Source organism: Thunnus albacares, chromosome 14 (assembly GCF_914725855.1).
Source record: "Thunnus albacares chromosome 14, fThuAlb1.1, whole genome shotgun sequence".
NCBI classification, from domain to species: domain Eukaryota; kingdom Metazoa; phylum Chordata; class Actinopteri; order Scombriformes; family Scombridae; genus Thunnus; species Thunnus albacares.
Window position 1 is genome coordinate 19,207,278 of NC_058119.1, and position 27,322 is coordinate 19,234,599.

The following is a 27,322-nucleotide window of genomic DNA, read 5'->3' on the forward strand; positions in this document are numbered from 1 at the left end:
ATAAGGTTGATTTTTTTAATTTTAGTGCTGTAGTACTATAATCTGCTACATCTGATAGGTGAGATTTCAGTTGCAGTCACATCTGCTACAATTCATAGTGAGATAGTTTGTATTAGATGCCTATATCGTTGGACCGTCTCATTTTCACGGAGATAAGATCATGTTTTCTTCGGTGGAAATCGAATCCTTCAGCAAAACAAAGCACCATAAATACATTTCTATGGGCCACACAGTGCCTCCAGTATGATTTCTAAACTGGCTCTCTTCTCCCCTAAGCTTCAGAGTGTCTGTAAAGACATTTCCTACTTGGTTGACCCACTCAATAAGGTATAAAGCGTTGATGGATGTCTGACTCATTTGTCAGTTGTGTTGTTTTTCAGTCACTGTCACCAGTGGTTCAGCTCACATCTCTCTTGAGTTTTGTCATTGTATATCTATTTGTTTTGGGTCTGTTCCATTCTCATCTCATTCAATAGTGTTGGTCTGTGTTTAGTAAATGGACGTTCCCATGATACTCTCAGTGTATATGAGTTCCTGTGTTTCAGTGTTCACATAAATAACGATTTATTAAAACTGCTTGCAGTCCTGATTTTCAGGCTCCATGATGGTCACGTCATCAGCTCATTGCATGTCATACCAGATTTTTAAAAAAGGAGGGATGGTCATAGATAACTTTTGTTTTTTGTCTTTTTTCATGGTGTAACTCTGCAGCTTATGATTTGAATGATTTATCTACTGTCATTCTTTCATCTCCTCCCTCTCAATCTTTTTCCTTTTTGCTTCTTCTCACCTATTCCTCATGCTTCTCTTTATTCACCTTTTCACTCTTTCTCTGCTCATAAATGTGATCATCCTTTACACCTGCCTCTTCTCACCTCATCATCTGTCTCATCTCTTCTTCATCCGCTCCTCCTTTTTCCCAGCACTTGGCTGTGACCAGAGACTACAGCTCGGAGAGTATGCGGCGCTACAGCTGGACTCCGGACACCGTGGACCACAGCCACAACACTGTGTCCAGCCCCATTCACTCTGGGTAAGAACAGCTGATCTGTCTCATCTGATGTGTCTGGATATGCTTACAAGCATGCACACGTTTTGGATGGTAGCTCAATACAGACACATACACTGCACGTACGATTGCAGAAAACATTTTATATGCTTACTGCACACTACTGTCGTGTTGTCTTTTGTTTTCTCCCGAAGAGTCAATATTCAGCAAAGGCTGCAGCACTGATGCAGGCAAGGTGCAGGGCTGTGGGATTTCTGCAGTGCTGCTACTGTACACATGACATTACAGCAACAAAAGACAAAGTTCATCCTCTAATGTTGATGTCACCCTCATTTTCACTGACAAACTATTTCTACCATTGCAGAAACAAAGTGCTGACTCTGTTTGAGCTCGTAGCAAAGTGGCTCATGTGTTTTCATTTGAATAAACCGATAAGATTTTGCTCTCATGTCATTCACATAATTTGAATATATGGCGTTATAAAATGATGTATGCTCTTTAGTGAATGGTGCAGTTTTTGCGCAAAAACATCATGCATCATACTTTTGGTGATACTACTGTTAAATGGAAATATCAGAAATAAATAGCAGGATCTGTCATGTCAAGTGTTGGTTCTTTTAGGTTCCTATTTTCACTCATCGTCATGTGTTTGTCTATGTATGTGTTATTTTGTTCTTTGTCATTTTTTCCCTCAATGTGTTTTGTTTTCTGTTTCCCTTAATTTTCCACCCATATCTGTTAGTCCTCAGTAGTTATTACATATCCCAACAGTGATTGTGAAACTTTGATACTAAATCTAGGTTTTGGGGGTTTGCCTCCTGCATTGTCTCCATGTGTTTATTTTACAGCTTCTCCTCCCCGCTCCCTCAGTATGACTCCAGGTGATGACTGAGTTCGCTGCTTTCACCCGTGACGCCGCTCAGTGATGTCACTCGCTCCTCCACCTCTGTCTCCCTCTCCCCTCGTCACCCTCTCTTCTCCCCCTTAGCCCTTTCTACTTCTTCAGCCTGTGCTCGTCTCATCCGTGTGTGTGGTCTGGTGTTTCATTTGCACTGCCTAGATCTTAGAAGTGTGAAGTCAGCGTGTATGGGAGTCTTTCATTGATGTGCCATCTTTCTCTCTCGCAGAGCACATTAAAATAAATCTTTCCCAAAACTTTACAGGGAGTCTGCTATTTGCAACATATATGGAATTCATAGAAAAAAACAACTAAACAGAACATAACACAACACTTGTAGTCAAAGGAGGAGTTTTTCTATGCCTGCACCCTACTACATCCTCACTTACTTGTGTCATAATATTAATGGGATGCTCTTAATTTCCCATCACATGGGACCCATCACATATTAATCACATTAACCCTCTCTTGGTGAAACATTTGTGCAGGTGTTTAATATTTGATCACTGAATGCTGCTCTAGAGGAGCTGAAACTTTGGCAACTATCTCACCTTAAGCCTCCGAACAGGAAACTAAACTTTCTGCAACTTCATTAGCACCCTGTTTAGTTTCACACGTATTTTAATGTTCTAAATTGAGGCAGATAAAGGTGAGAACTGCCAGTTTTCAGAACTCGAAGCATCTTTTTCCTTCTTTGTAGTTCTCTCTCTTGCTCTTTCTCTATTTTTGTTATTTTCTCTCTTTTCCTTTCCTTGTTTGGGTGTACAGTGATCACAGCATGGGAATCGTCCTCCTCACTTGTGTCCGTGGTATGACTTCTCTCTATCTTTCTTTCTTTTTTTTTCTTTTTTTCATCCTCTAACATTGTTCTTTTTCCTCTGGTAGGTTCTTAGTCAGCTTCATGGTAGACGCCCGCGGTGGTTCCATGAGAGGCAGCCGCCACAATGGCATGCGCATCATCATTCCCCCCAGGAAGTGCACAGCACCCACACGCATTACCTGTCGCCTGGCCAAGAGGCATAAGCTGGCCTACCCCCCACCCATGGTGGAGGGAGAGGGGCTGGTCAGCCGGCTGGTGGAGGTCGGGCCAGCTGGGGCTCAGTTCCTCGGGTAGGACCCTTGAGAGTTTGTCTCTGTGTTGATGAGTTGCAGTTTTTAGCAGACCAGTTTCAAATCAAAGGAGATACTTTTAATATATACTTAAAATATCATGACTTAGAGAATATATATTGCTAGTGCAGCTAATTAACAAGTCATGAAAGAAAACTTCTCAGCTGATCAACCATTTCTTCTAACTATCTTTCATTCTTTCAGTCCCGTGATTGTGGAGATCCCTCATTTTGGGTCCATGCGGGGGAAAGAGAGGGAGCTGATTGTGTTGAGGAGTGACAATGGTGACACGTGGAAGGAGCACCAGTCTGATGCCAGACCAGAAGACCTCACTGACCTGCTCATTGGGATGGATGAAGGTAAAAGATCAGTTTTTCAGTATGGTCCAATATTTAACAAAGACAGCTATGTAGTCGACGGTATGACTGAATGGATGAAGGTGAACTGAACCACTCGAGTAGAGCTATACTACATAACCCAGGGCTATATATGCTGATGACTGATGACACTCTGATTCTCCTTTTTTTTTATCTAAGCTGCTTAACTTTTTTAGTGACCTTTTTATAGTGAAACTAACCAAAATGTCTTATCTCAGTAGCACTGTACATTTACATGCATTTATACAGTCATAATTTGTATTCAGTGACTTTTTACGTACAAAAAAACCATTAAATGTTTCTTGAAAGCATGTTAATGAAAGTAATCTTTTGTTGTTGCCCGCTAATCTCTTCTTAACAGAGCTGGACAGCCCTGCTGAGTTGGAGAAGAAGCGCATTTGCCGCATCGTCACCAGAGATTTCCCTCAGTATTTCGCTGTGGTGTCGCGGATCAAGCAGGAGTCAAACCACATGGGTCCTGATGGAGGCATGCTTTCCAGCAGCACTGTGCCAATGGTCCAGGCCTCTTTCCCTCAGGGGGCACTCACCAAGAGGATCCGTGTTGGCCTGCAGGTACAGCACGACTCCTTGGATCAGCTCAAATTCAACCTGCTCAATGATTCAGCTGTATTTCTTGCAAATGCCATGCAATGACCAATTATTTATTTATACCTGACCTATTTTTGGTTGAATATTTGATTCTGCCTGACATGCCTTCATTTGATGGAAAGTTCAGGAGAGGTTTGACCGAACCTTTCTTGAGATTTAATTAACAAACATACACAGTTTTCATCTTCTCCATCCTTTCTCTGTCTTCCTTTGTGTTTTTTTTTTTGTTTGTTTAGGCCCAGCCTGTACCTGATGACATGGTGAGGGCGGTGCTTGGGAACAGAGCCACCTTCAGCCCCATCGTCACTGTGGAGCCCAGGAGGAGGAAGTTCCACAAGCCAATCACAATGACGATCCCTGTCCCACCTAGATCAGCAGAAGGCCATCCCAGCGGCCACCGAGGCGACTCTGCACCCTGCCTGCGTCTGCTCTGCAGCATCACAGGCACGTCTTGAGATAACTAGAGCATGACATTACGTTTTAGGTACCTCTAACCAAACGCATCCTCAGGACTTGCCTTTAGTTGAGTTTTAAGTAATTTGAAAAATTATTGTAAAATTAAATGCTGATTGTATGTCCTTTGTGATTCCAGGCATATTTATTCACCCATTTATCACACATGAAACAGAGTTAATCACTCAAGAGTCGCTATAGCTGTGGGCCCATCAGGCCCACTTTGATGTCAAAAGCCACTGGTCGATAGAATGAAGATGAAGAACTGAGAAGATCAAAGGATGAGGATTATAAAAGCTAGAACACTGGTTAGGCTGGAAAGGGAGTGAGCTCATCTTTTTGCCCTTGTTGCATGCAGGAGGAACGTCCCCTGCTCAGTGGGAGGACATCACAGGGACCACACCACTCTCCTTTGTAACTGATTGCGTCTCCTTCACCACAAATGTGTCGGCCAGGTGAGACACACACTTAAATGTCATGTAGTGAATTATGTTCATGTATACGTTAGAGCTACAATATTTTGTTGATTGTTTAAGCCAATTATGACTGCTGGAGCAAATTAGGTGATTAATGGGATTGATCGGTTTGATGGGCATTTATTGGAACAATATAAACAATGCAATTTACTGTTTGGATTATTAAATACTTTATGTACTATATTGATCTATTAGGCTGTGTCCTCACAAAAGGCCAAAAAGTTCAGTCTCAGTCTCATGTCTCTTAGTTTAATTGCGAGTTGGACATAAAAGCAGTTTCTTGCAGTTAGAAATGAAATGCATATTTGTCCTCCCGCCCTGGAGGAAACAGAAGGCAAATCCAGGGAATTTTAGATCACCGCCAGCAGATACCACAGTAAGCCTCAAAGTGGTGACAGTGCAGAAACACAGAGCAATGGAAAGTTGGCAGTGAATCCTGAAATCTATCACAAGAGAAAAACTCAAATTACTGTCAGTTGACAACTTATATTAACAAAATTTTACTTTTCTTCTGATCTATGCCTGTATGTCTGACTCTATATGTTACTGGCTGACATCAATCTGTCTATTAGATTAAAAAAAAGAGACTTGGTAATAGTGTTTTTTTCTCTGTAGCCCTCTTTACTAACAGGGTTATACTTCATACAAAGTCATGTCAACCATTCATTGTTAAGGCATGTTTAGTAATAAGGCTGCTAAAATGACCCCAGCAAGTGAACTTTTTGGTTATAGTACGCAAAGTCATGAACTCTTTCTAACTAGATTGGAATCATGTGGCGAGTGTGTGGTCTGATATTAACAGAGTACCCTTTGGTGATCTGTAATTAGATTACTACACAGCTGTCATGTGCCTGTGTTCACCCTTCAAAGAAATAACCCAGCTCGTTTGATTTATTACCTAAGATGTTCACTCGCATTACAGTGTTGCAGCCCTATGAAATGTGTGATACAAGAATGGCTTCAATATGCAGACTTCTAAACTTCAAGCAGTTGTAAATAATCGTTACATTAGGCAAATTGTTTTCTTTGCTGACTTCCAGATTTTTCCTCTTCTCTTACCTCCGATCTTTCCAGGTTCTGGCTCGCAGACTGTCACCAGATTCCTGAGACGGTGAGTCTAGCGTCTCAGTTATACCGGGAGCTGATCTGCGTGCCGTACCTGGCCAAGTTTGTGGTGTTCGCCAAGATGAACGATGCTATTGAGGCTCGGCTGCGCTGCTTCTGCATGACAGACGATAAAGTGGACAAGACCCTCGAGCAGCAGGAGAACTTTGAGGAAGTGGCCCGCAGCAAAGACATTGAGGTGGGGTTGTGTGCTGATGTGGTGTGCAAACACTGTAATGCAGTAAGAGGGTCTAATATAGTATGTTATTGACATGCTATACAACACCAATTTCATCAGTCTCATCTCCAGAATGTGTTTAAGTTGTTGTACTAACTTTTTGGTCAATGGACATCTGTAGGTTCTTGAGGGTAAACCTATCCATGTGGATTGCTATGGCAACCTGTCCCCTCTGACCAAAAGCGGGCAGCAGCTGGTTTTTAACTTCTTCTCCTTCAAGGAAAACAGACTTCCTTTCAACGTGAAGGTAGAAAATTTGTCTTTATCACCATCTCTGTCTGCTACCATTTACTGTGTATGTAATTCGCTTTGGCATCCTTTGTAAATATGCCCTACTGATTAAATTATGTCAGAAATGATCATCCTCTTCATATTAGCTGACATTCATTTGAACAGTAATTTTCTTTTGCACAGTCTGACGCATTGTCAATAGCAGGAACATTAGGTAACACTTTATACAAATTTCCTGAAAGTTTTCAGAGTAACTGTTGAATTTGAGGACATTTTACTGAAAGGCTGCTGAAATTGTTAAATTGGTTGCATGCTGATATGTTCTTTGACACATAAAACTACTTCTGTTGAAGAATTATTCAGAATCAAATTTATTGAGAATTTTTGTAAATTAAGAACTACATTCAAACTTAAATATATCGAGTGGACACTTACCAACAAAACCTACATAACACTTTTTTTTTTCCAATTTTTGAAATAATTTGTACCAAATTGCACCACCCTGTTTGTAAAATGTCCTAAAGATTAACTGTTAAATACCTGCAAGTTAAGCCAAAGATTTCCAGGAAATTATTATAAAATTAAGAAACCTTTCAAATAAAGCATTAAAGGAAATTAAAATGGTACAGTGTCATATTGTAGAATCAAGTGAAAGTGACTAATGTGAATCTAGTCTTTTAGAGATACATGCAGACTGACAGATTAAATGCATTCTGTCTGTCACATCTTTAGGAATGTGAAATAGGTTGGCTTAGAAAATGTTCACAGAAATTTCTACACCTGGATTAAGGAAAAGCAGCTTTTTTTCCCACAGTTTTCACTTTGCAGGTATAAGACTGCTTGTTACGCTCAGCTCATCAGTTGGTTTTGCTGTCTTCTACAGATCAGAGACATGGGCCAAGAGCCATGTGGCCGTCTCTCCTTCCTGAAAGAACCAAAAACCTCTAAAGGTCTTCCACAGACTGCCATATGCAATTTGAATATCACACTGCCAAACCACAAGAAGGTAGGCTCATGATGGTTGAATAGTTCATTCTTTTAGGCCATATCATATCATCTACATGTAAATGAAATTTAGAGACAGATAGCTATGTTGTCCTGACATCAAAAAGGAGCCATTGAACTTCATTTGGTTTAGAAAGGACTGCCTGCTGCTTGTGTCTTTTATTACTGTTTTAAAAGCCTGTGCCAGTCCTAAGACCCCACAGCGTACACATACAGCCACACATGCATACCTTGCCTTGTTCTATTGCCTGGCTCACTGTGGGTACATACGAATTATGCAAAAAAAAAGGACACTATTCATTTGTTTCTTTGTTGTGGTGGTGATTGATCACACGAAACTGTAATTGTTTTGCTTTTGCTTTTGTTATTTTGCCATTTATTTAATTAATCCCATAGATTTTTTCTGATGCCTTCTGTTGTTTTTGCTGCTCCATTTTCATCCCCTGAATTTTATTTCCACCTCCCCGCTCACTATAACGTCCCTGCTCTCCATTGTGTCATCTCTCTCCTCTCCTGCAATGCATCTTGGAATACCACAGGATATGGAGTCTGATCCTGATGATGAGGTAAACAGATTCTTCATCATCACATGGAACTGCTTCTTCTTTGTGGTCTTTTCTGTTGGCTTTACTGCAGATGCTGTAGTAAATATGTGTGTTGCAAATATATTTTTTGTGCTGTACAGTACCTTGGTGTGGAAGAGGCTTCTGACTGCTCGCGTTATTTTACACAGCTGTGTCTTTGCTGAAGTGACCCCATGTAGTGCATGAGTGGAAATGGCAATTTCTTTAATTAGCAAGGATTTATTTATTGTCTTCATCCCAAGTCCAGTGGAGCCAATTGCTATACACCTCGGCTTCTTTGTCATCTCTATCTTCCTTTTCATACATGTTCAACAGGAAATCACCATCTCTCCATCCTTACTATTAACTCAGGAAGTTTCATACAGGACTATGGTATCTTTTGTCAGCTAAAGATGAAAGCCTAACCCTTATCTTTTAACCACTTGGTCATTGTTTTGTTGTATTTAGAGGTTCCCCTCTTCACCCTTGTCCTTGGCTTGTCTGTTACACAGAATACTAACACTCTCAGCTGCATGCCAGAACATTTATATGACAATTTAATCAAAGGGAGATAAGGATGTTTTCATGTTTGAGTCTATACATTATATGTAGTGACCCTAGGTGTTATATATTGGACGATTCTACAAAATCCAATTTTTTGAACAATCAGTGCCAACAGATTAAGTACTCCAACAATAACCACACATTGCAACTACAGTAGAGCTGCAACGATTAGTCAATTAATCAATTAGTCAATTAGTTGATCAACAGAAAATATATCAGCAACAATTTTGATAATTGATTTATTGTTTTAGTCATTTTTTTAATCAAGAAGGCAGAAGATTTGCCGTTTTCAACTCCTCAAATTTGATGATTTAATGCTTTTCTTTGTCATACATGATTGTAAACTGAATGTCTTCGGGTCTTCGGACATCTGAAGACATCAACTTTGACTCTGTGAAATTGTATTGGGCATTTTTCACTGACATTTTATAGGTCAAACATACAGTATGATTACCGTATGGTTATGGTTTTGCAAAAAAAAAAAAACCTTGGTTATGGTCTGCAAAAGATTCTAGTCATAGTTTAAAAATTGATTACATCGTAGATCTGAGAAGGACACAAACGGGTCACTGACATGCAGACACACTAGACTCATATTCATTACTGCCTTCACACCTTTTTAATTTTCACCTTGTTACACAAAGGGCACTCTTGGCACTGAATGTTGGCAAGTATTGTATGTCACGTTCTGCAGGATTGTCTAAAATGAACATAATTCCCGGAGACTGGGCTGAATATCTACCATTGTCCTAATATTGAAATTGACACAATTACTACTATTCGTATCATTGTAATTTGAATAAGGTGTACCATGTCATCACATTTGATGAAGATTTGAAGAGCACATCTTCATCATGAGAGGACAGTTCTTTAACATACTGTACCTAACTGGAAGTTGGATTTTTTATATGCCTACGACTTGCTACAGTAGGCCATACAGACAAAGCACATATCATCTGTAGTTATTTCATTGCAATGACATTGAGAAATGCAGTGAGTGAAGAGATGCAGGGAAACAGTCCATTACTCTCCAGAGGAGACACTACAATACACCTGCAGTGGCTCCTTGTGCCAGTACTAACCGCATGTACTGATTGACTAAAAACAGGATTATCCATGCTCTACAGTATCTAAATGAACAAATTAACTTTATTATTGAGACCTAATTTTGATAGATTAGAATCACATTTCATCATATTTTTTATGTTAAAGCATCTTTTGTTCTTTTTTGTTTGTTTCAGACTGAAAAGCCAGAACGACGTCATACCTTTGCCTCCTTAGCTTTGCGTAAGCGCTACAGCTATTTGACCGACCCAGCAGCGAGTGAGTTTCCCATTTTTACTTACATGAAATCCTTTAATTGTTTTTAGATATTTATGTAAATTTAATTGTAGTTTTAGTGTTTGATGGTCCCTTTATACAGTGTATATATTTTAATATACCCATAGTATAGAAAGAGATCTACATGACAAAACTTGTTTATCAAATCATTTATTCTCTTCACCCGACACCTACTCTTCGATCATCTGTCAGTCATCAAACATTTGCATGGATTACTGTGTGTTACGCTTTGCTTACCCATCCCATTTTGACAAAAAAACTCTCTGTTTCAACTGTTACTTTGTTTTACATTTGTGGAAACACCGGGATTACAATGTCTGTCTGTTCATTTATCATTTGGACAAAAAATGTTTTAATTCATGTTGAATAAAAATATTCTTTTTAATTGTTCTCATTCTTTTAGTGGCCATTTCACTCTTATTGGCTTTATGATTGTGTGCGGCTGTGTATATTAATGTGGAACAGGTTGCACTTTACATGAACTTGTTCTCCCTACTGTGAGACTATGTTAAAGCCAGCATTTTTCTACAATTTAATATTTTTGGTATTTAAAAAAGATTGGCATACTTTTCCATCCAACCATTATATATTTTAGTGGCAGTTTTAATTCTGCACAGAAGTTTTACCAATTCTGAGGTACTGTCTATGTCTTGTTTTATCATTACAGCCTTGTCCATTGCGTCTTTTGTAAAAAAAAAAAAAATATCTATGTTAACATTGATTTAATATGATTCAAAATATATTCATAGGTATGAAATCAAATGCATAAATGGCTGATATACTGTTACTTTTTTGTGAAGTGCAACCTCATGTTTTATTTTAAGTCATGACCAAACAAGTAAAGTGATATTTTTTTATTGATTGTATACACTTGTGGGGTCATCTCTGGCATTGAAAATGAACCAATGAAAGGATAAACACATGTCAATCAAACATGTACAGTAAAAGGCACTGTTGCAAGGAGGCAAATAGATTAAGCACATCAAAAGTCAATGGAATTGTATCTTTGTTTATCATGTCACTTTTTGTCATCTCTACCATATGTCAAGCATTTTTGTTCCTACACATGGTCCATTCTTATTGGGTGTATTTTGTCATTAGTCACGGATTTTAGATTACCACTTGTCATGTCATCCTGGGCTTTTGAATAGGGGCCTTTCTTACATTTCATGAGTAAAATTTTGACTTGCTGCTATGAATAATGCTGTTTCTGACTGACTCAAATTTCTCTTTCTGGTTTTTATGTTTTATTTCAAATTATTTTACGTTACATTTTATGTTTACTTCTTATTGCTTTTGATTTAAATTATTGTGGAAGAAACAACTGATCGAAGCCCGCAGAGAACACAGCCTTCTAGCTACCCTCACAAACCTGTCTTTTCAACGAGATCTTATCAGGCGTGGTCGCCTGTTCCTGTCGCCGTCCCTGGCCAAGCCAAGTCTGGTTTTGGCTCCCTCTCCAGTTCGTCATCCAACACGCCCTCTGCCTCTCCACTAAAGTCTGTCTGGTCCATCAACTCTGCCTCCCCAATCAAGACCAACATCCCTGGATCACCTGCCTCCTCTGTCAAGTCAGTTAGTGACATGGCTTCGCCAATCCGATCTTACAGAACCATCTCCTCTCCAATAAAAACTGTAGTCCAGCAGGCCCAGTACCCAGTCCAGGTCACCCCCAGTCCCCTGGCTTCACCAGGGAAAAGTGCCCCAGACTCTATATCAATGAAAGGACTGGCAGCATTGTCTGCTAGGACCTCCCCTATAAATACTTGTGGAGGAGGAAGCCCTCTTCTTGAGAGAACATCTATAGCCATGACTCCTCCAACCTCTCCCAAATCTTCTCTGAGTATGTTCAGTTCACCCCTGCCATACAAGACCGTTATGGGGGGCTCGAGTGGCACGGCATCTTCCTCCTCACCCATAAAAACAGTCCCTGGTCTCTCCTCTGTTCGTTCCTGTGCCTCAGATGTGTCAGGCCACGCAAGGAACCTCTTCTCCTCTCTTTCATCACCACTTAAATCCAACACCTCTCCAAGTGCTGCAGCTCTGATCAATGGAACTGTGTCGCCTACACAATACCGTGCCTCATCACCAACATCTCTTCTCACCAGCAGTCTGCAAGAGAGAATACAAGCAACAACCAATGCTGCAACAACAAGTGTCAATGCAGCCTTTGATGAGGTTGAAAAAACATTTAATTCTTGTTCTGCAGGCTATGGCACCTTGAAGTCCTTGTCCTCTTCTGCATCCTCCTCGTATCAGTCCATTAGATCATCAGCTTCTAATTCCCTTTACGCCTCTCTAAGGTCTCCTCCTAATGCCACCACTGCTGTAACGTCCAGCACAATGACTGTCCCTGTGTACTCTGTTATTAATGTGCTGCCAGAACCCCAGTTTAAAAAGCTGCCTGAGGTGTCCAAGTCAGCTGCTGCCCTTCTGTCCCCTCGGAAGATGATGCCTGCTGAGATCAATCCTCAGTTGCAGTCTTCCTTTGTTAGAACTCTTTCCCCTGTCAAATCCCCTCTTTTCTCTCCTGCTCTGAAGTCAAACACTACTTCACCACTGTCATCCAGCCAAGAGATTCTGAAGGATGTAGCTGAAATGAAAGAGGACTTGATACGAATGTCAGCCATTTTGCAGACAGACCCAAATTCCACAGCCAATAAAGGATTTCAGTCTGATTCTCCCAAAGAGGCTAAGATAGAAGATGAGGAGCCATATAGGATTGTGGAGAAAGTAAAACAAGATTTGGTAAAAGTGAGTGAAATTCTGACTAAAGACGCTGTGAAAGATGGTAGGGTTTCCCTGGCAAGGGGTTCCTTGGATGACATACACTTCTCAAAAGTACCTGTTGAACAACCACCAAGCAACTGGAGCTATCCGCCAAGATATGAGACTGTGGTTCCTCAGGCCAAATCAAAAACAATACCAGATAGAGATTTCAATCTTTCTAAAGTAGTTGACTACCTGGCCAATGATGTTGGTAGCAGCTCTTTCTCCAAAATGCATGACACAAAGCATAAAGCAGATGAGGGCAAGAGAGAAGGAGAGGGCAAGGAGAAGCAGAAACGTGTCCTAAAACCCACCATAGCAGTTCAGGAGCATAAGCTCAAAATGCCTCCAACAAACATGCGCTCTTCAGCTTCAGACAAAGAGATCAGTAAAGTAGCAGATGCGCTTTTCGGAGCAGACACTGTGCTAGAATCCCCGGATGATATCTCACATGAACAGGATAAAAGCCCCCTCTCAGACAGTGGCTTTGAGACAAGGAGTGAAAGGACACCCTCTGCCCCTCAGAGTGCAGAAGGAATGGGCCCCAAGGCCCCTTTTCAGGATATTCCAGTTCCCCCAGTGATCACTGAGACTAGGACTGAGGTTGTCCATGTCATCAGGAGCTATGAGCCCCCAGAGGATAACAAACAACCTGCAATGGAGGATACACATCCTGTCAGATATATTGATTCTGATTCTAAAGGGCATCTTAATCAAACTACATTAACTCCAGAACAGAATAAATGCTATTCAATAAAAGTCAGCCCTGATGAGGATCCAATGGGAAAAGGGATGAGGGTAAAGGAAGAGACTCACATCACTACTACCACCAGGATGGTGTATCACAAACCTCCTGGCAAAGAAACAGCATCAGAGAGGTGTGAGGAAACTATGTCTGTTCATGACATAATGAAGGCCTTTCAGTCAGGCAAGGACCCTTCTAGAGAGCTAGCGGGACTGTTTGAACACAAGTCTGGCAATGAAGAAACATCACAAAGAGTCCTCGAGGACATCAACTCCAAGCCTAAGGTTGAAAGAATAATTGAGGTTCACATTGAAAAAGGCAATAAAACAGAACCAACAGAGGTCATCATCAGAGAGACAAAAAACCACGCAGAAAAGGAAATGTATTACTATCCAGGGAATAGACAGGAAGATGAGGAGCCTGAAGAGTCACTTCCAGTGTACCTTGATTCCCCCAGAGTGAACACACCTATGTCACAGGAGGAAGATAGTCGCCCTAGTTCAGCCCAGCTCCTGGCAGATGACTCTTACAAAACACTGAGGCTACTTAGCCAGCAATCTGTAGAGTACAATGAGGACGAATCATCAGAGCTTAGGGGAGAATCTTATAATTTTGCAGAGAAAATGCTACTCTCTGAGAAATTTGACCAGTCTCATTCTGACACAGAGGAATATTTGAGAGATAGGTCTCGCTTCCACTCACCCGATAGAAGCAGTCACAGTGAGGGTAGATCAGTTGGGCCAAGGACAGAGTATGTTTTTAGGTCGTCGAGAAATGTGTTTGACAAATCAGGAAGAATGGCCAATGTTGATGATAACTTTGACAAACTGACACTTTTGCAGTATTCTTCTGAGCCTGGTAGCCCAAAGCAGTCAGTTTGGATGCGTGTGTCAGATGACACGCAGATTAAGGAGAGAGAACAACTTATGTATGAGGACAGAGTGGACAGGACTGTAAAGGAGGCAGAAGAAAAACTCAGTGAGGTATCTCAGTTCTTTCGAGATAAAACAGAACAGCTCAATGATGAGCTCTCATCTCCAGAGAAGAAATCTCGCAGACCAGACTTCAGGGAATCTCGGTCAGGGCCCAGTTCCACACACAGCAGTCCAGAGAGGTCAGCTTATAGGAATGGTGGTAGTGGGGAAGAGTGGAGCAGAGACAGGCTTAGAGACAGGTTCAACTCCAGTGATAGGAAATGTGCCAGCTTACCCAGCAGCCCAGAGAGGAGAGTATTACTACAGTACAGTGATTCAGATCCAAGAAAACAGGGAGACAGTAAATCACAGGGAAGCACAGGTGAAAGCCCTAAACCTTTTCAAATGTCTTCCTCCAAAGTCAGTGCAGTGAGGCTAAAGTTTGAACAAGAGGCTCAAAGACCAGATAGGAGTCCTCAGGGTGGCCAAAATTCAAATCCTCCTATCAGGAAACTCCAGGAAAGTAAACTACCTGTGTATCAGGTGTTTGCCGGTCCAAACATTCCAAAAACACCAGACAGTCCAGGAAACCAGAGAAGAGGTCTAGATAGTGATTCAAGTAAGTTCTCACCAAAGCATGATATCAGTGGAAAAGATCAGGAAGAGAAAAAGTTATTCAAAACATGGGAGAGCCAAGGGTATGGGAACTATAAACCCCAGTCCCCCAAACTATGTCACTCTATGAAAGATGGTAATAATAGTGATTCCCAAAGACAAGAAACCACCAAGAAAATTATCTACACAGAATTTGTTGTTCGAGAAAGTCCAAATAGCAATGATAGTCTAAAAAAAAACTCGGAATCAGAAATTCCTGTAAGAAAGCCATCTAATTTCTCAGAAAATCAGAAATCCACCTCTTTAAAATTAGATACCACTGTTGAAGCATATGAGAGGGCAGGGTCTCATATACCTACTTTAGCTAGAAATCGATTACACAGTAGTTCTGAATCCAACAAGTCTACTCGTGGATCATCAGTAGGAAAATCCACAGACTCATTAGACTATAGCCAGTCAAATGTAGTGTGTAACGGTGTTGATAGTGACCAAGTAGAGTATTTAGATCAAGTAACTCCTGTAGTTGTCACAGAGGGTTTCAAAGATATTAAACCCTTACCTGTGTATGTCAGCATCCAAGTAGGAAAGCAGTATGAGAAAGAAACAGCTTCGGGGCAGCTGGGAACATACAAAAAAATTGTAAGCCATGAGAGTAGGACAGTGCATGAGACCAGGGGTGCATTTTACACTGTTAAACAAAAGCAATCTCCATCTCCTCAAGGAAGTCCAGAAGATGACACTCTAGAACAAGTGACATTCATGGACAGCTCTGGGAAGAGTCCTGTTACCCCTGAGACCCCCAGCTCAGAGGAAATGAGTCTGACTTCAAGAACACCAGAATCTGTGATAGGCTTCATGCCTGGCATGCCAAGCCCTATCCCAGAGGAGTCTGAGGAGGACTCAGGGAAGACCTTCATCTATAGGGAGCCTTCGAAGGAAAAATCTAAGCCAGCATCCTCAGAGAACCACAGTAAAAAGCAGGAAGCAGAGAGACAGAAGTCAAAGGAGAAAAGAGTGGCTTATATAGAGTTTCCGCCTCCTCCTCCTTTAGAGGCAGAGCAGTCAGACCCTGAGAAAAGGGGGTCATGTGCTTCTTCTGAAGCAGAGACAGAGATGATGGAGGTGAATCTCCAAGAGGAGCATGATAGGCACCTCTTAGCCGAGCCAATCATCAGGGTCCAGCCTCCATCCCCAATTCCCCCTGGAGCTGATAACAGTGACTCTAGTGATGATGAGTCTGTCTTCCACCCCATCCCTATCAAAAAGTACACCTTCAAAATGAAAGAGGAGGGAGAGAAACGCCTGAAACAAAAAAAATCAGAGAAGAACGGAAATAATAAGGAGTCTGGGATCAATGGTGTCGTAAAGGGGGAGGATGCTGACTTTGAGCAAAATGGCAATGACCAGTCAATCACTGACTGCTCCTTAGCAACTACTGCTGAGTTCTCCCATGACACAGATGCCACTGAAGTTGACTCCTTAGATGGGTATGACCTTCAGGATGAGGATGACGGACTGAGCTCGGATCCTAAAACATCTAGCCTGTCCAACGATGGAAAAACCACTGACCGCTCGTTTAGTCAGTCAAAGCTTGAAGTGATAGAGGAAGAGAAATGTGAGGATGGGGGGGACAATGGAAAAACTAAAACCAGCACATCTTCAGCAAAAAGCAGTATAGATGAAAAAGATTATACCCTTGAAGGAAGACATCCAGATAGGCAGGTCTTTGGAGAAGACTACTTTGGCTACCAACTTGAAGAGGAGCTGAATTCAACCTTTAAAACTGTTGCCACAAAAAGCCTGGACTTTGACCCCTGGTCCACCAAAGGGAGTGATGATGGAGTTTTTGATTCCAAAACAAAAGAGGACGATCCCAAGCCCTTTGGTTTATCGGTGGAGGACAAATCACAGGCTACAACACCTGACACAACCCCTGCTCGAACACCGACTGATGAGAGCACACCGACTAGTGAGCCTAACCCCTTCCCTTTCCACGAAGGGAAGATGTTTGAGATGACCCGCAGTGGTGCTATTGACATGAGCAAGCGGGACTTTGTTGAAGAGAGACTTCAGTTTTTCCAGATTGGTGAGCATTCCTCTGACCCTATAACAGGGGAAAGGGGGAGAGGGGGCAAGATCCTGGGTGTAATTTCCTCTCAGTCAAAAACAGGGGCCACAGTAGATGGGAAGGTGAAGGTTATAGATACTACCACAGACAGCAGCACTACACCAACAACACCAGCAACAACAACAGCAAAATGCAGCCCTGCACAGCCTGGCAATGACACTGGCTATACCGGTACTGATGCCCCCACCTGTGAAGCCATAGCTGAGACTGCCTCCTCATGCACAATCACAGCCTCTAAGGTTGATCCCAAATTACGCACTCCTATTAAGATGGGCATAGCTGCCTCTATAACTGTGAAAAAAGACTCAGGGGATCTCGCTGATTGTAAAGCTGAGATGTCAGAGGGTCAGATGGTGCCAGAGTACATTAGTATAGAGGGTCAGTGTACAGAGAACCAGTCTAGCAGACACACTGAGCCCAAGTTAGAACGAAGAGATTACCCTTCTGAAAACTGCAACAACAACAATAACCTTGAGTCCTCCAGCGTTCAGGCCAACTACATTCAATGTGGTAGTGTGGTGTTTAATTTGCAGTCCTCCTCTGAGCCCACTCTTCAGAAAGCCAGCAGGATAGAAACACTGTTCTGTAGGGATTTAGAAGAGAGGGTTGAAGTACACAACAGCAATCAAGAGCAGGAGCAGAAAAGTGAAGCAGCTAAAGAAAGTGAAGTGAAGCAGCCCAAGTCCAGGCTTCCAGTGAAAGCATCAGGGTGGTCATTTCACACACAGGGAACAGCCATAGGCAAACAGAAGCCCAAACAAGCAGTAACAGTTGAGGTCAGGAAAAGAGGAGAGCCAGCCATAGCCAAAGTAGAACCCAGGTCTAGAATACCAATCAAGGATGTTAAAAAGAGCAGTCCTGCTGCCACAGCTAGCTCACTTGTTTCAGTTCAGGTTACCTCACAGCCAACAAGGGCATTGGACACAGAGAGAGCAGCCATACAGTTGCCCTCAAGGCTACCACTGAAGGACAGGCATCAAGTCAGCAATGTTACAAGTGAGGGAGCTTGTAGACAGGAGAGACAGGAGAACCCTAGTGAGGTTTGTAAGCGCACCATCGAATACTTTAAAGGCATTAGCGGGGAGACGCTAAAGTTGGTGGACCGCCTGTCAGACGAGGAGAAAAAGACGCAGACAGAGCAGTCGGAGGAAGACAGCACCTCCCGGAGCACCTCTCTGTCGGACGCCTCCCAGCCTTCCCAGCCCTCCCAGCCCTCCCAGCCCTCCCGCTCATCCAGGTCTGGTAGAGGTTCGAGGGCTGAGGCCGGGGCCGCGTCCGTAAGGGCAAAGGTGGCGACGACGGACAGGGCCTCCGGCAGTGAGAGGAGCAGGAGGAGTAGGCGGACTGGTGGGAAGGAGGGCAGTCAGGGACTCACAGGGTCTCGAACGCCTCCCATCGCAGAGATCAAGCCTAGTTTGTAAAACTTTCACACTATGTTTAAAATACATCTATATATTTATATATTTCACTTTTAGTTGCATGACATCGTTGTGATCGTTTAATGGATTGACTGGAATGCCTGTGGAGTGTTTACATATTTCCTTCAGAACAGTAGCTGTCATTTAAATTTCTTTTTTTGTCATTGATGTACTGTGTACTGTATTGTCCTTGTTGTAAGATTCTCTTCCCTCTGTTCCCCTCTTTCAACCCTTTCTAAACCCTGTATAGTAGAGTGAGCATGCCAGTAGTAGTGACTGGTCCACTGGCACAACCAGTCCCTTGTTTGACAACTCCCTGGTCTGTCTGTCTGTCTGTCTGTGCAGGGTGGCTATCGAGTTACTCTAGTAATTTGTTCTTACAAAATTTTCCATGCTATCAATTGTCATTTAAACTAACTAGTGTTAGCAAAGAACACAAAAAAGCGTCTTCGCATGTTGACATTTTAGATTCTAACATAGATCTTTTCACCCTAGATTTATAGAACCACAAGTCTGTTGTTGAGAGTCATGTTATGCTTTGTTTTGTGTGGTTCTCATGACAATTACTGCCTGCTTAGAGGATACATACCACAAACAGTCACAGAGCACCTCTTACTCTATGAACATATTTAAGTTGCCCATAATGTCTCTAGTTTGAAATGTCCTTTTCTTGCCATACTGGGGAAATAATTGAATCTATATTGCAACCATATTACAGTAATATGCTGACCATTGTATTATAAACACTACTTTGATTAATATTGTGTTAATACTTATGAATAAGTGGCCAGAAAAGGAAAATTATGTACATGTTTATTTTTCTCTTACATTTGTGTGTAGGAGGAGAAGAATGTGAAAGGTATTGATGAGTCATTGTCTTCTATCTTCCCAGGTCCCCAGAGTCCTTGTGAGCGAACAGACTTGCGCATGGCTATCGTTGCAGATCACCTGGGACTCAGTTGGACAGGTGAGAACATTCAGCATTATTTTTTTCTCTCTCAGGCTCCTTCCACCTCACTATTTATCTTTGCCCCATCTGTGTTAACCTGTGTTATTTACTGCCATCTTCAGGCAAACAGAATATCTTACCCAGAATCTATGCTGTTCTTACACAGCCCTTAAAAGGAAAAGCTAATGATCATTTAATAAGGACAGAAAATAATAGAACAATCTCCTGTCACAGAGAAGCATTGAAATTTCCAGTAAATGTAGTGATGAGAGTGATGATGCGACTGAGGTTAAAAGCTGTTTTATCAATCACATGATTTAATGATTTTAAAATACATACTGTACATAACAATTCTATGTTACCCTCTCCCAGTTGTGTGTTTGTACTATGAACAAAATAATAAACACTTAAATACTGCACAGTAATGTTTGAATGTGTATGTCTGAGTTGCTATTTCTGTCACATTGCAGAGCTGGCTCGGGAGATGAACTTCACAGTGGATGAGATCAACCACATCAGGCTAGAGAACCCCAACTCTCTGACAGCACAGAGCTTCATGCTACTAAAGAAATGGGTCAGCCGGGAAGGGAAAAATGCCACAAGTAAGACTATTTTTAATATGTGAAAATATTACTTTTCTGTCTCTTTGTATTGAGAATAATGTTCCTTAAAAATTGCCATATATTTGATTGTTCTCAACATTGGAAAAAGCAATTTTGCTCATATTTACAAACCTTGTTTCATCGGTTTTTAGGTGTCTGAATTTAAATTTTTTTGTCTTCTTCTTTTCTTCCACAGCGGATGCCTTAACTGCAGTGCTGACCAAAGTCAATCGGATGGATATTGTGACTTTACTGGAGGGCCCAATATTTGACTATGGTAACATTTCAGGCACGAGATGTTTTGCCGATGATAACGCTGTTTTCCGGGATCAGGCTGATGGTAAAGTTTAGCTCTGTCTAGCTGACCTCTTACCTCTCCCTGCTACCTTTTTTGTTGTGCCAGTGCATGGATCACATGTAGTTCTAGTGCTAATCTCTAGGGAAGTTTTCAGATTTGGATTTTGTTTGGACAACTGGCTCCTACCGTTCCCTGAATGCATTCCTGGTTTCCACGCTTTACGGTTTATTAACTTGAATCCGTCTTGCTTTTCAATTTGAATTATACCCATATATTTAATAGACTTTGAATTGGCTTCTTTGGAATTTATCACCCTGTTTATGCATTTTTATTTTTTTATTAAATCAGGCTCAAGTTGAAATCCCCCTCTACCAAATAGTGTATCCAGTTGTCACAAATGAGCAATATCCACTGTAAAATCCAATTTTAAGTGCATGTTGTAACATACTGCTTTAAATGTTTTTCAATGATGTCTGACTTAAGTAGAAATTACGTAACCCTGTAGAGTCTGCCTTTCTTTGTTGATTTAGTTTAGTTCTCCTAGTTCTCCTCCAGTTCCTCTGAGCCTTCCTTGGATAGATGAGAGAATCTCTTCCTCTGTGAAACCAGACTGCCTCCTCCTCCTCCTCCTCCTCTTGTTCCTCCTGCCTCCCATCACTTCCTCACAGCAGTATCCACTGCTGATAACAGCACATAACAGCTCTTAATCATTTAAGAGTCATGTATTGCTGATATCTATGTACCCTCTCATCCCTCACATGCCTCCTCCTCCACAGATCCCCCAGTCACGTTATTCATTCATCGTCCTGTTGTGCAAGCATGTTTCACATCAAACATTTATGTATTCTTTTTCCCTCTTTTTCTAATTCATTTTTTGTTTCTTTTGGTCTCTTCTGCATAAATATTGCCTTCTTCCTTTCCTATAGTTTGTGTAATTATCCCTCTAACTCCCAGAAGCACTCAGGCTGCCTTCATCCTGCAGACACCCACTCCCTTCTTTACAACGCCAACCCCAACACCCCCACCCACTCCCTTCACACCTACTGCAGCACTTCACTGCCGTCCCTTTTCCCCGCGCCGCTCACCGAGTTATGAGTCTTCCATTTCACTCAAAGATTTGGCACCTCCAGCGCCATTTGAACAGCATTTCAACTTCCTCTGCCCTCCTTCTCCATCCCTCATCTCTCAGCTCAGCCCTGCTGACCCACGTCAGTCCCCTTCCTTCCCTTTCTCACCCCACCCGTCCTCACCGATCCCCCTCATCACTTCACCATTACCTTTCTCATCAGCTGCTGACTCTCCGTCACCCATTCCTTTTTCAGCTACACCTGTACCATCCTCCCCCACTTCTCCCCCAACCTCTCCCATACTCACCACGCCCACTCCAAACACTTCACAAGCAGAAGCAGTCTCCTCCTCTCTCTTATCTGGATCTACCTCTGATCTGTCTGGTCATACTGCTGCCCCTTCCGAACCTGCAACCACACCCACCAGCTTTGTACCCTCGTCTGCTGCCCCTAACTTAACCGAATCCATTACCATACCTGTTTCACCCATCCCCTCCTCACCATCAAGCAGGGCCTCGCCTTCTGTCACTGCCTCTCCAAGCGGAGAGTCTTTAGGGACCCAGCTGGCTGCCTCCACACGCCCTGTCTCACCTCTCTCCTTGTCTACTCTCCCTCCCATCTCTCCCTCTGGATCCCGCTGTCCTAGCCCCAGTCCCTCCTCCCCTCCTCTCCGATCCCTGTCTCCTTGTCCTGCTTGCCAGTGTACTTGTTCGCCCTCCATCACCCCACCTCCCACTCGAGCCCGTAATAACTCCTCCACAATGGAAATATTTATTTAGCATGCTGTCTTTTATCTAGTTCCCTCTCCTCCCCTTTTCCACCTCACATCTCTCATCTGTCAGCTATCTCATGTGAGCATGTAACAGAACACCCTAGCAAATATTAATATCTTACACTCATCACATCCCACGCTACATAATGGCCTTATGTCACTAATGTGTCCCACTTTCAATGTCTTACCTCACCACAACTGTCAACATTCAACACTCAGAACTCCAGATAAACTTGACATTGCTTTTGTGATTACCGTCAAATTAAATATACTTTTGTTTTTATTATTATTGTGTCACATGTGGCATTTTCAAACATATACAGTGAAATATATTTAATACATTTTACTGCATATGTTTGTATTTCATATTGCCATTATAACTGCTGCTAGTGGTTGTCTGGATACATGCTTTACACTTCAGTCTCTGTGCCATTGCCCGTGTCATATATGTATGTGTCAGGGTGTGTGTGTTGTGGTCTGTTATATTCTTTCGTAGCATGCTTCGGTGAGCGTATGTCTCTACATTTGTCATCCTGTCACCTACAGATTATCAGACCATTCTAGCGGAGCTGCAGTCCCCCGCCACACTGCACTCTGACCCCCACTTCCTGGAGCCCGAACTCCCCGTCACCCCCAACCCTTCCCTTGCCCCCCAACAACACCACCATTACCCAGCACCAGACACCCCTTTGCTGGCTGACTCCCAGCCTCAGACCCTGCCCTGGAGTCCGGAGATAGAGCCTGGTAGTGGAGAGCCAGACAGCCCCCCTAAGAGTCCCCCTAGACCCTGTGAGCTTGCCCTGGCCGTCCCAGTCTTTGAACTCCCTGATCCTGTCCCTTCCAAGGTCAAAAAGCCCCACATCGCTTTGAACGATCAGCTGCTTTTGAGCGAGGAGGAGGACAGGTCTTGTCAAGAAATGGAGCTCAGCCACAAGCCCAAGTCACACTCCTTCCCTGCGATGTGTGAGTTAGACATCGACATGGCTTACTCCACATCTTCCCCTTCAGTATCATCAGTATCATCAATAACACCTTCATCGCCTGACAGAGCACAAATAGGAGACAGAGGAGTACAGATGGTTGACCCCAATGGGGTACAAGAGGATGTAGGTTTGAAAGGAGGTGAAAAGGAAGTGACAGAAGAAATGAAGAAGGTTGTTGAGATGGTTGCAGCAGAGTTAGGGGAGGGAAATGGATTAGTGGAAAGGTGGGTAGAGCAGGACTTGATTAAAAATGTGGAAAGAAAATGTGAGATTGTGACAAAAGATAGGTTTAAGTTGGAAGAGGAAAATAACATTTTGGTGGAACAGAAGGAGGAGGGGTCTGCAGAGGAGGAGAAAGATGTGATAAATGAGCAGCATGTCCCTATTCAAGATGGAAATAAGGAGACAGTCTGTGAGGTGGAGGAGGTGAGAGATGTGCAGAATCTGTTAGAAGAGCAGCATCATTTGGTAGAAATTGGGCATGAAATGGAAAAAGATAGAATAGAAGCAGAGACTGTCAAAGAGGGTATTGATGGAACACCTGGGATACAAAAAGTGGATGGAAGCAGTGAGGAAAGGGTCTACCAAGGTGACAGAGTGGATGACACAGAAGGAGAACTGCAATTCAAGGATGAAGGAGGGCTGTGTAGCAATGAAGGAGAGATTTCCTTGAAATCAGAAGGAGACCAGGCAGTCAAGGACCAGGCTGCAACTGACCTCTCCCCTCAGGCCTGGGTTGAAGCGCTTGGGGAACGCCAGCCCAGTGAGTCTGGATCCAATGAGGAAGAGGATGAGGGAGATGGAGACAAAGAAATCACAGAAGAGGCATTAGGATCTCTGTTGGAGGAGGTGAAGAACGAAGAAGAAGGCTCAGAGGAGAAGGAGGAGGACAAGGAGATCACCGAGGCCAGGGTTCAGGAGATTCCCGATCAGGTTGAACAGGCAGAAAAAGACATGTGTTCACTTTCAGGTTGGCACAGTGATTCATCCAGCGTCAATGTGGAACCACCAACGCCAGGCCGCAGTGTCAGCTCGGACTTGCTCGACAGGCGGGAAAGGTGAATAATTTAAAACGTTAGGAGCTTTAAACAGCATCCCTTAAAAAGACAACAATTTTTTTGCCAACCTAAATTTGAAATCTATCTGAAATCTTAGATCTTAGATGATCAGTTTTCTCAGTTCTTTGTACTATATAATCCTGATTCTGATTTTTTTTACCCGACAGCCAAGAGAACTCTAGTGACTCCATCACTTCCTCGTCCAGGGGCGAATCAGGGAGGTCCCGACACAACGGTGACAACTCACGGCACTCACCTCAGGGCGGCTCATCTGAGTCATCGAATGGCAAAAAGGAAGAGGGATCACTGGTGTCGGAGAAGAAAGTCCAGGTAATGTTATAAATAATAACAATGATAATAATTAATAGAATCAAATAAAAAAGGCTCTAAATTCCCTTCTTTTTTTGTATCTACTAAAGCACTACATTGTATTGTGATTCTGTTCTTGCATGTTATAACTTGTGCTTAAGAAACATAAACTCCAGTGTTTTATTCCAGGTGTCTCTTTTCTGATACAGCCAACCATGGAGCTGAAGAATATAAATGACATCAACTAAATGTTGCAACTGACAAATTCTCTTTCCTTTACATGTGTTTCTTTCTCCTCTTGACTCCCTTAATGTTTTGATGATTTTGAAATGCCTTCTCCAGCAGCGAGTTAGTGTAGATTCTGGCTCAGAGGAAGAACAGACTGTAACCACCAGAATCTTCAGGCGCCGTCTCATTTTAAAGGTACCCTGCAAACCTGGAGCAGAGGCTGGCCTGGGCGCTGGTTTGGTTTGGTTTGGTTTGGTTTAGTTTCGATTGGTCAGTCTGGTGTGCATTGTAGTGGTTTTGCTTGGTGTACAGATAGTTGTGCTCTATTTGTTTGTGTGGACATATGGGTGCATACAGTAGATGTTTGTGTACATGCACAACTGAGCCTGTCTTCACAGTTCATGGTACCTCATCGCCATGCTGTTTACATTGGCTGGTTGCAGACTAACCAAGTGCCCCGTCTCTTTCTGACATGGATGTTCCTCTCTCTTGAAGTGTAATTTTTGTGTGGTGGTGGTGAAGGATTGATGTTTCAATTGGTCATTTCTGACACTATATTCATATGCTAACCACACACACTTGCAGGGAGAACAAGCAAAGAATATCCCTGGCGAATCTATGACAGAGGAACACTACATGGACCGAGATGGTAACCTCATCAGTAGAAAAGTAATGTATAACTTATAATTTCCATTTTTCCATGCAGCAATACAATACAACCTGTTACAGGGAGAGAAGATTATTGGCTTTATAAAAACAGACACCATCAGAACTTTTTCTTTCTTTGTCGACATCCTTCTGCCTCGGGCAGGTTATCAGGAAGGTCATTCGGCGGGTGTCTACTCCCACACCAGAAAACCAAGGAGATGACAGGTGGCACCGAGACCTTCAGCATAGTCCCACTCTGCAGGAAGAATGGCCAGAGGTTGGCACGAAGATAACCTTTAACACTGATCCAGGGTTCAAAGTCTAATCTTGATGGGATGCCTGGAATATTGTTATCCTCTTGTCAGAAAACAGTAATTAGGAGAACAAAATTAGAGTAAGGTGAACAGCTGATGCAACAGTAAGGCTTAAAGCTGCAGTAGAAAACATTTTATGTGGAAAAAAAAACATGTACATGAACAACCTCTTCCAACCTGTGAGTCCCACTGGCAGGCCCATCATTAGGAGGTCTGTAGCCAAGCATTGTTCAAACCCACAGAACTTTATTTTATTTAACAAGGTTTTAAAGGTTACAAATTAATTAATTTAATTGATATGCGTGTGAAATTCTGCAAATAACATCTATAAGATATTTCAATTTCTGTGACAGAGCGGATATGAATAGCGAAGAGCATGTTTTGGGTTCAAATATTTGACTTAATTGAAGTTTTGGGACAAGCAGATACAGTACAAAATATAAACAGTGTGTGACATTGTCATGCATGTGGATGAAATGCTTTTCCCAACTTTAAAGCTTATTGAGGGAAAATTCAAGGGGGAAATCATGCCACTTTCTCCAGAACAGCACATAATGTTATTTGTAAGCATTGAAGACCTTGAAGTTATATGTTATTGCAGCTTTAAGTCAGTCAGTTGTGTCCAGGGAAGGGGATCATTTAGATTTGATTAGGTTTTCCTCCAGCAGTGGAGGTGAATTTTTTGATTAACACTGCATTAATTGGTTTGGGATAAAACCCTCTATCTCTCCTCTGGGCAAAAATACAAAACACATTAATGCTGCCATTCGAGGTGCAACCTTGCATGTAGTGTTTTGACACTGTGTAGTGTCCATTGTGTGTTCATAACAAAGGGGATGCTGACTGTGTGGTTTTAATGGTCCGCTGACACAATTCTGGTTATATTTTGAACTCATTTTAAAGTGTTTAACTGATTAGTCAACAGTATGACTAATGAGTGTCGTGACTCTGCTGTGAAAGTACAGTCTGTCTCTTTTGTTTCTAACTCTTTCCATAATTACACAATTTTTCGGCTTCCAGGTGTCTTGGTGTGTACTTTTGGCCCTAATTATATTACCTAACAACAAAGCTACTACTAACATTTGCTAGTTTCAGATTTCTGTTCCTACGGTGTGTGGAGTGTTGCTTTTTCCTTTGTTTCTCAGTTTGCCATTTTGGGTTTCAACTTGGCCTCCTCTCAGGAGATAAAAATACCATGTCTCAACTATATTTCTGTGTGTGTTTGTGTTTTCTAGCAAGGAGAAGGATCAAGAAATAGCAGGCGAAAGGAGGATAGAAGATCTGGAGATAAAAAGCACCACTCATAGGGATGGTTGTGCTCTGCCAGGTACAGTAGCTTGCCGACCTTCACTGTAATACAACCATTATTGTTCCCTTGTCTTTGTTGTCCATGTGTATGTATCGTGTTATGTGCATTCTTTTCCTTTTTACATATATTACATTCATGCCATACTCCACTGCTCCATCCTCATTTCTAATGTGCTGCACATCTGCACTGTCTTTGCCTTATATAGTCTATTGCTACTC

The 27,322-nt window shown here is 42.3% G+C and overlaps 1 protein-coding gene across 11 annotated transcripts in view; it reads left to right on the forward strand.

Moving 5' to 3' along the window:
- The window catches only part of LOC122997441 (ankyrin-3-like), a 126,770-nt gene that overhangs the window by 96,037 nt on the left and 3,411 nt on the right, over positions 1-27,322 (forward strand). For 7 of the 11 annotated variants that reach the window (XM_044373564.1, XM_044373565.1, XM_044373566.1 and 4 more), the window contains 21 exons: positions 924-1,033; positions 1,858-1,890; positions 2,793-3,017; positions 3,222-3,376; positions 3,756-3,967; positions 4,240-4,447; positions 4,815-4,911; positions 6,007-6,235; positions 6,396-6,521; positions 7,389-7,511; positions 8,050-8,076; positions 9,879-9,960; positions 19,460-19,534; positions 19,987-20,118; positions 20,315-20,458; positions 22,802-24,296; positions 24,464-24,626; positions 24,948-25,028; positions 25,419-25,502; positions 25,645-25,758; positions 27,031-27,122. In XM_044373564.1, the coding sequence (XP_044229499.1) occupies positions 924-1,033; positions 1,858-1,890; positions 2,793-3,017; positions 3,222-3,376; positions 3,756-3,967; positions 4,240-4,447; positions 4,815-4,911; positions 6,007-6,235; positions 6,396-6,521; positions 7,389-7,511; positions 8,050-8,076; positions 9,879-9,960; positions 19,460-19,534; positions 19,987-20,118; positions 20,315-20,458; positions 22,802-24,296; positions 24,464-24,626; positions 24,948-25,028; positions 25,419-25,502; positions 25,645-25,758; positions 27,031-27,102 (3,987 nt within the window). In that variant the 3' untranslated portion in view covers positions 27,103-27,122. The remainder of the gene's footprint in view (positions 1-923; positions 1,034-1,857; positions 1,891-2,792; positions 3,018-3,221; positions 3,377-3,755; positions 3,968-4,239; positions 4,448-4,814; positions 4,912-6,006; positions 6,236-6,395; positions 6,522-7,388; positions 7,512-8,049; positions 8,077-9,878; positions 9,961-19,459; positions 19,535-19,986; positions 20,119-20,314; positions 20,459-22,801; positions 24,297-24,463; positions 24,627-24,947; positions 25,029-25,418; positions 25,503-25,644; positions 25,759-27,030; positions 27,123-27,322) is intronic. The other 4 variants (XM_044373570.1, XM_044373575.1, XM_044373574.1 and 1 more) reach the window with 2 other exon arrangements.